Raw genomic sequence first — 9,381 nt, 5'->3', positions numbered from 1 at the left:
TTATTTATTTATTTATTTATTTTTTTGTGGGATCGGGGACTGAACTGAGACCTTTGCCCTTGCCAAGGAAGCACTTATTCTACTGAGCCATCTCCCAGGCCCCGTAAAGTTTTATTTTTAAAGAGTATTGTACTGAGCTACTCTGGCTAACCTCACACTTGTAATCTCCTTACTTCAGGCTCCTGGGCAGCTTGGGTTACAGGTGTGCACCACCATACCCAGCTTATATAACTCCACTTTGACTTATCTATACTACTGTGGAACGAATATCTCTTTTGTGAATTTTAGTTAATATACTATTATAAGAGACAATTTAAAAACTATGGTAGTCTTTTTTTTTTTTCTTTTTATGTATTTGGTGCATGGTCTCAACATGCAGCTTAGACTTGTGTTGATTCTCCTGCTTTCAACATCCCCAGTGCTGGGATTACAGGCATGCACCACCATGCCTGGACTCGGTGGCTGGCTCAGTGCACCCAGGGGCGGGGCCAGTGCGGCATACAGTACCTGGGATTGAACCCTGAACCCTGCACTTTACAGGCAGGTGCTTAGTCCACTGAGCTATCTCACCAGTCATATGGTAGTCTTTAAGTGTAAAAATCTTACAGTAAAAGACATGCTATTACACACACACACACACACACACACACACACACACACATATCCTCCCCATCACTTCGATCACACGTACACCAGCTCCTCTCTGAAGCAGGCCTCATAGTCAGAGTGTCTTCAGCTGCCTTGATGTTCTGAATCAGTTCAGAATGCTTGCCTTTTGTGGCCATTTGGGCTTTGGTTAGAGCCCCAAGTCTTTTGATGCCAGATCCTATGAACAGGGTAGGTGAGGGTACACTGCACTCTCTTCCCTTGACAGAAGTTGCTATAAATAGTTGATCAACGAGGTCTCATAAAAATATGAATAATGCTTAAATTTAAAAATCTATCATAAAATGTACATAGCCATTAATCCCCATCCAGGCACTCAAAATACTCTTCCTCACTTCAAAAATACTAATCCCATCACTCTTGGCAATGTTTTTTCTGTAAAAAGTTTATTTTTTGATTACAAATTCACTGTGGTGGGCCAGCCTGATAGTTCAGCGGGCTAAAGCACCTGTTTAGTTAGGCTGAGCACAGCAGGTAGGGTTCGGTCCCTAGTGTGCTGTACCAGTCCCACCCCCAGGGCATGCTGAAAAGGGGATTGAGACTGGTTGGGGTGGTGCACGCCTGTAATCCCAGCGCTTGGGAGGCTGAAAACAGGAGGATCTCTATGAGTCCGATCTACATAGTGCGAACCTGTAGACCCTGTCCTAAATACAGGGGAAAAAAGAAAAAGAAAAAGAAAAGTTCACTGTGGAAGCAGTCACCAAGCCCAGGTGGTTTTTCCCACTCGGTCTTCTTCCTCCAGTCCACGTACACAGCGTGGTGCCTTTTCTAAGGGCAGGCGACAGAGCTCCCTGCTTCTGGTTCTAGGAGGCAAACCGGGCTCTTGCCTCTCCTTTTACCTGAGGTCTGGCCCAGCACAAATTCGGGATGGGTTTGTAGCTGCTTCTGCCGGCTCCTAGAGCTGAAGTCTTAGACACCCACAGTCTCTTCTGCTGAGTGCACTTTACTTTTCTTGTGTTTATGGACCATGGGGACATTTGCCTGCTTTTGACGCTGACTTCATCTTAGTCATTTCTTTTCAATGCATAACCTGTCACTGCTCCTGCTTTGGAGCAGAGAAGTCTTCAGAGCATTGATTTACAGCTCTATTTTTATTAAAAGTTCTCCAGTTTCCTCTCAGCTGATATTTTTCCCCTCACAGTTCCAAAATAACTGCCTGAAATAAAAGGTCAAGTGACCTTCGCTATCTAAATTCATCAGAAGTCTGCATCTTTTTAGTTTGTACTAAGAAATTAAATCTCACCCTACCAGTGCACGCTGCATAAGGGTCAGAGCTCTTCTGCAGCAAATATCCTGAACAAATCATTCATGTCTGTGATTCTAGTTTCTGAGACTGATTTCTATAGAAGAATATGCTGTTTGACTTTACCACTTACTTTAAATTTTTCATGTATATTGTTCATGATCCGGATGACTTCCTAGTCTCTAGAAACAACAGGGCAAAGTCACACATCTGTATTTTCTAAGAGTTTTTGAACCACCGAGGCATATTTATGAGAATCTGAGCATCTATAGCATCACCTTGAAGCCAGTAAAGCAAGGTTTAAAGCTAGAAGTGATGGCTTCTGCTTTAATTTGTTTGCAAATCAAGTAGTTATTTATTAGAAGTATTTATTTTGTCCCTACTCTGAGCAAATTGTCCTCCTCCCATTGGATTTTGCAATAAAAAGATGCAGCACACAGATGGTGTTTTCTCAAACATGGACATTAAGCAATGCCCATAAGACAGAGGCTGGTGGTGAAGGCCACCTGGGAGCCGGGCAGGGATGTGCAGGTCACGCTCAGAGGCTGAGCCCTGCACTGCGGGTGAGCAGAGGACACGGAAGGGTGATGAGCACTGGGTGTCGGTCGGGGGCTCTCTGACTCCTCAGCCCCCCAGGAAATGCAGTGGGTGGGGGGGGATGAATGACTTCCCCTGGAGCTGAGGGAAGGCAACCTGGGAAAGATTTGCCAGAGGAGTTGCTGTCTGAGAGGGCCCTGAGCAGTGCTGTGCAGGCGGGGAGCAAAGAGCCATTCTGCAAATGTGGGGTAATCTCGCTGAGGCCGCAGGCTGCAAATGTTGGGTAACCTCGCTGAGGCCGCAGGCTGCAAATGTGGGGTAACCTCGCTGAGGCCGCAGGCTGCAAATGTGGGGTAATCTCGCTGAGGCCGCAGGCTGCTGGGGGTGTGTGATCAAATAGAAGTTAGCAGCAGTCTGTACCTTGGTACTGCGATCTGTGCATCCATCCATATTCAATCAGTAAATAAATCAGTGTGTTCTCATTATTTTTGGCTGGTTTTGAAATAAGTTAACTGAATTTTTTGCATTAACATATCTGTTTAAATCAACTTTCAGGGCAGCTGGGAGATAGCTCAATGGTCTAAGAGCTTGCTTGGCAAGTGCAAGGACTCAGGTTTGATTCCCGGTATTGCATGCCGTGTCGGTTCCTGGCCATGCTGGCTACTGAAATAGGATGTGGTGACGTATGCCTGTAATCCCAGTGCTTGGGAGGCCGATTAGGAGGATCATTATGAGTCTGAGCTGCACAGGAGACCCTGTACCAAATAAATGGATACATAAAGCTTAAAAAAAATTAGCTTTCAATGAATTCTACTACACTTTAAAATCTTTTCTTTTTTCTTTTCTTTTTTTATGGAACTGGGGATTAAACTCAGGCCTTTGTGCTTGCCAGGCAAGCACTTCTTCTACTGAGCTATCTTTATAAACTTACTCCTACCTTTTCCTTTGTGTCTTCAATTGTTTCTATGTACTATTTTTAAAAGCAATATTGGTTCCAGGATCTTGTTTTTGGCTACATTAAGTGCTTTCTAAAAATGACTCATGTTCCTCAAATGATACAGAGAACCCTGATGGTAGTAACAAAAATACATTCTTAAGATAATTTTTATTCACAGTTAATGCTTATTTATTCTTCTTTCTGATTAAGTTTTTAAAAATAGAATAATTTTAAAAGTTTTAGATTTACATAAATATTGAACAGAAGATACCTTGAGTGCTTGTGCAGGTATAGTTTCCCCTTATCTTAGCAAACTCCTCCCTTGTTGTAATGAATATTAATATATTATTATTAGCAGAAGTCCATAGTTTATTCAGATTTCCTTAATTTTTATTGAATGTCCTTTATGGCTCACAGAATCCTATCTAAGGCACCCTACTGTATTTCGCTGTCATTCCTCCTTTGACTTAGTCTTCCTGACCTCAACAGTTTTGGGGGTGGTAGGACATTACATTATATAATATCCCTGTATTGTAATTTGTCTAGTGTTCCTCTCCTGACAGGATTGGGCTTAAGGTATTTGGCAAAGGAGGTCTCTGAGGCACACAGCCATCTTTATCACATCATACCAAGGGTTTATGCCATCAACACAATCCCTGGCTGGTGACGCTGAACTTGGCCACCTGGCTGAATTAAAATGGGCCACGTCTTCTCACCACAGAGCTGCTCATCTCCCCCTCCCTCTGCACACAGTACTCTTCGTAAGGAAGTCAATAGGTTCAGTTGGAGCTTAAAGAGGAGGCAGTTTTGTCACCAGTTCTTCATCTTTTTCTTTCCTCAAACAAACTTATGAGGAAATTGGGTTGGCAGAATCAGAATTAGTGTGCATCCTCTTTCCTGTTTCATGTAAGAATACCCTGAAGGCAAGGTAGATGAATGGCCTGTGCATGGCCATCACAGCTGAGTGGAAGCCCTCACTGGAAACCCTGCATGTACCCAGTGCTCATCTCCAACGTGCACTTTTTCCGGCCAACCCCAACCACGGCTCTCAGGCTTTATCTTTAGAGCTCTACATTCTGCCCATTTCTTAATTTATATAGCTCTCCCTCCAGTATAACTCAGAGACTTTACTTTCTGAGGTAGATCATTCCCGTTTTCCACTCTTAATCTTCATTTACTGGGGCTCTTATTTTTTTATTACAGCTAGTTTTTGAAAGTCTGATGAGATACAATTGCCACTTCTAAAATTAGTAGATTATTGGTATCTCTGCACACCCACAAAGACCCTGAATTCACCCAGTTCCTTCCATGCATTTAAATATACTAAAAGCCTTCTAACTTGTCATTAATACTTAAAACTTTCTATAACATTTATGTCTCTATTTCCATCTCCAGAGATGGTAATATCCCTTCAAATATCATACTTAGATGACTGTTTACATTTTTCTCCCAAAGAAAGGAATTTAGTCTTCCATGCCAAATGGCTCTTGAGGGAGGGAGAGTTACAGATAAGATAAAGCTAGAATAAATACAACAGTCTGGCTTGGAAGACTTGGATCATCAGCTAACTTCTCATCAGTTAACAAGTGGATTTAGTTATCTCTGCTTCAAGGCAGTATAATTTTTCTGTTTTCATGGGAAAGCACAAACATCTTTGAACTCGGGAATCTATTCTTATACTTCACAGGGAAGATAGTGCCCTTGAATACTCTTGAAGTTGCCATGCAGTCATGATCTTTGAGGCTCTGATGAGAACATGAACCTATCGTAAATATTTTGATGTCTTAGTGCGAAGTGTTAGCAAGACTTAGATATGCTTGTGTGGGGCTCCTTTTTTGATGATAACACCCAGGGTGCAAGTTAGAGAGAACACTGTGTCTGCTCCTTGTTCCCTGGGAGTGTGTTCTAGGAGTGTGTGGTTGTGTGTATGTGTGTATACTTGTGTGAGGTACTTTGGAGGCAGAAAAGATTAATTTCTCTAGTTTAACAATATTTTATTAAGGGAAAACAAATGGATTAAAGCCAGTGAGTCTCAAGAACACTCTGCTCTACCCTTGGCTTCCCTGTGCCTTTGTTGAGTCATTTTGACTTAAAGGCCACTTTATCTTCACTCTTCAATCTCAAGAAAAGAACACAGGACTGAGTGTTCTCAGTCATTTTTATACCATTAATACTTGATTTAAGTCATTATTACTCAACAACAGCAACAACAACAAAAAAAAAACCCTCTTCATCAAATTGTACAATAAGTCAAGTTCTCATAGTTGCCTTAGGAAGGCACTATTTAATTTGTCTTGTAATTAGAAGGAAAAAGTAGAAAACTGTTTGATTGGGCCCATTTTATGCTGAAACACTAGATTAGAAGTCCCAGGTTGAATCTTAAAAGCCCCTAAAATATAAATCAGCTATTAACTTAAGCACCCAACTGATCACCGTGCACGTACTTTTAGAGTAGATTGTACTGGAGATTCAATAAAAAATGTGATTGTGACAGATTTCTCACGGTCAGAACTCTTCTGGTTGATATAGTCATAGCTGTGTAATGGTGAGACCGATACCTGTCGTCATTCCATCAAACAACTGCTGTTGGTGTCACAATTAACTAGCTTCCTGTCTGTCCTTTCCTAGCTAACGATGACAAAATTCCTCACCTAGTTATGTAAGTTTTAAAAGTATAGCAACCAAGCTCTCAAACTACATGCTAGTTCTATATGCTATCTATTCCAACTGCTTGGCCCTTTTGGTCAAATGTGGTTGGACTTGCATAAAAATTTTAGTATGCCTGGGGAGAGTCACATGGAGAGAAAAAACATTTTCTCGGGCTTTCACAGAGAGCAAATTGGTCAAGCAATGGCTGTGACTCATCCTCATGTGAGACTCTGACAAAAGGATGTACAAAAGGCAGTACAGGGCTACAGGATAAATGCTGAGAGTACTTGGCTGACCTTATCAGAAACAAAAGTTACATCTCTGGGTATATAGGTCTTGCTATATCTTGGTCTTAATCATCCAGCAGAAAAGTATAAAAATGAGGTATATAAAGTAAATCCATGTTAATACGATGAACTGTAAAAGGCTCAACTCTGAGGATAACCCACTAATATTATAGACTGCTAGACAGTGTTAGATTGTTTAGTTGAATTCAAACACCTTTGGTATTTAGTTTCCAATAGAATATTCACCTCTGACAGGACAAAAAAAAAAGGATACAAAGGAAAGATCATTTTGTATTTATATATACAAAATAGGATAAATTTACAGCTACTTTCGCTTAACTCAATGAGAAGAAAGAGGTATACTGACAGTGTTTGGATAGAATATCCTGTCTGCTTCTTGTACTATGGATAACCACTAAGAAGATAACAAAGTACAGTGTATTGACTATCAAAATTGTCCTATTAATCAGCTGTAAAACTGTCTCATTCATATTTATTTCTCAATAAAAAACAAATATATTTTAAAAATTTAGTATGTGTGGAGATACATTATATGTATATATTGCTTTGTAAATTATAGACTAATTGTATTTATTATACAAAAAGACATTTAGCACAGATAAAGATAAAGATAAAGCAGAAATGTGTTATATAGTCACTCAGAAACACCCACAGGCAGCATGTAGGTAACTTCCTCTGAATGTATATGCACGTCTCCATTTATATTGATCTACCCTTAGAAATACTCTTAAAAATACCATGCATACAGTTAACATTTTTACCCATGATGTATATAGTATTTTTTGAGTATAGTATTTATATTGCTGTCTTGAAGCAAATGCTCATTGATGGCTCCTCAGCTATTTTAGATCATAGGATGAGTCATTTAGATTGGGATAAAGATCAGGAAAGGATAGCTGGGTCAGGAAGGAAGAAGCAGAATCTCCAGGAAGCTGATGAGGAGGAAGGAAATGAGCCAGCCCTGAATGCCCTTGCTCTGTGGGTGTGCGCGTGAGCCCCTGTGCTCCACACTTCTGCCCCACAGCCCTGCACACAACTGTGAAAGGCACCTGCACACATAAAAAGAAGTGCTGGACAGAGGCTTTGGTTCTGTCTAAGTCACACAGAGGTGAGGTGCTGGCTCTCTGGATCTGTGGCGACAAGGCTGAGTAAGACAGTAGGCTGGGTCTCGTTAGTGACAAACTTGAAGGATCCAATGGAGGTTAGAGTCAGCACACAGTGGCGGTGGCAGTGTCTCCAAGGAAAGGCGGTTGTTCCTAACTCAGTGCTGTAAGGTTGCTGACACCAACCTCGATTCCAGGACTCATTGCCCCTGATTGCTGGAAGGCGGGGAACTCAGGACTCCAAGAAGGAGATGCTTCACCCACCACCTGCTGTGAGACCTGTGTGAGAAAGTTCTCTCAGGAGGAAACCACCCAGCCTGTTGCTCTCTCCTTGGCTCCAAGCCACCATGGCCATGTCAGTTTAGGGCAGCTATTCAATTGTTTTGATGCATGTGCTTGAAAATATTCACATGTATAGTATGAAGGCACGTATCACATTTCTAATAAATTATACTGACTTCTCTTTCAGAAATAGATGACAAGCGGGTGACCAACACACAGGGAGAAGTAAGTTTCTTCTGTTTTGTATAAATATGTTCAGATTGAAGATGATCACCTTGATTTGATGTGATATAAAATAGGATATGACTGCAACTGTGACATAGAAGTTGTTTTTTTCTGACTAAATAGTAAATGGGGTCTTTGAAATCTCTGCCTCTAGGTTACCTCGATTCTGTGACTCTCTATGAAATGCTAAGCTCTGCACAAATATTAAAAATGAATCATTATTCCTAGTGGCAAGACACAGTATAAATAACTTAGTGAAGGGTTTCCAGGGGCACCTGGCAATGGTGGAATCTTGGAGCATGGACATGCAGGCGGTGGTAGTCACCTCTTAAAGGGTCTTCTAGGGTGTGGAGCTGAAGCAAACCCCAAAACCAGAATCTGGGGGGATGAACTCTTCCAAAACCAGGCTGCCCAGATCTAATAGGCTCACCAAGAAATGTATTCAGAGACATACTCAGCAGAAGTCTGAACCTTGCCATCTTTTACCCCTCCGTACCCTCATGTGGGAGATCAGAAAGTGAGACTCAGGAAGGCTGAGCGAGCTAGTAATACAGATTGTAGGAGGTACAAAGATGGGAGCAAGGGCAGGCCAAATAGCTCAGTGGTTTAAAGCACCCGCAAGCAGGCACAGGGGCTGGGGGTTCGATTCCCTGGGGTGAGCTGACACAGCAATTGAGACTGGGCATGGTGGCACGTACCTATAATCCCAATTCTTGGGATGCTGTAAACAGGCAGGTCACTATGAGTCTGATCTAGTAGTGAGATCCTGAATACCCTGTAGTCCCTTCCCTAAAAAAATACAAAAACAAACAAACAAAAACAAAGATGGGAGCAAACTTGTGCTCAGACATGCAGCAAATATTGGCTAGCATTTAAGAATTAAATCCCATAAGCACATGATTGGTCATGTAGCAATACCTAAAGAGGAACATGTGGAAAGGAAAAATATCAAATTTTTATCTCACAAGATTTTAAAAGTATTTAGTGAGATGTAGACACAAAATTCCCTCAAAGCTAAGGTTTTACTTAAATATGAAGTACTTTATCACCTAGGCTTAATACTGTTAGTAAACAATACAAAAGCACTTTTCTGTAATTACTTTGATACTCGATCTTTGAACATGTATGTCGAAGATACGAAAGAAATTCCAGAGGTGATTGTTTCTTAAAACCAACTAGGCATGATGGGAACAATAGAAGTACCCAGAAATGTCATTCAGTCACACGCTTAGCATCAGTAGTCACCCCACCTGCACCTGTGGCAGACCAAAGCATTTTGATTCAGAGGCATTTGTTTGTACTATTTGCTTGGTTGATAGGCATTTGGCAGCTGGGTGAACATTTTACTTTTTAATGGTTTTCTTTTGTCAGGTAAATACCAACATGTTGATAAAGGCTTTGAGCACCATTAATCTTCTGTTTGCACAAAGA

The 9,381-nt window shown here is 41.3% G+C and overlaps 1 protein-coding gene across 1 annotated transcript in view; it reads left to right on the top strand.

Annotated features, from left to right (window-relative positions):
- Positions 1–9,381, top strand: part of Ppp1r1c (protein phosphatase 1 regulatory inhibitor subunit 1C) — a 176,367-nt gene that overhangs the window by 109,578 nt on the left and 57,408 nt on the right. The window contains exon 5 of the mRNA XM_004628639.2: positions 7,913–7,950. Coding sequence (XP_004628696.1) covers positions 7,913–7,950 — 38 coding nt within the window. The remainder of the gene's footprint in view (positions 1–7,912; positions 7,951–9,381) is intronic.

Source organism: Octodon degus, unplaced genomic scaffold (assembly GCF_000260255.1).
Source record: "Octodon degus isolate 3935 unplaced genomic scaffold, OctDeg1.0 scaffold00025, whole genome shotgun sequence".
In the NCBI taxonomy this organism is placed as follows: Eukaryota; Metazoa; Chordata; class Mammalia; order Rodentia; family Octodontidae; genus Octodon; species Octodon degus.
The sequence above is the reverse complement of the archived record's forward strand: the minus strand, read 5'-3'. Positions and strand labels throughout refer to the sequence as shown.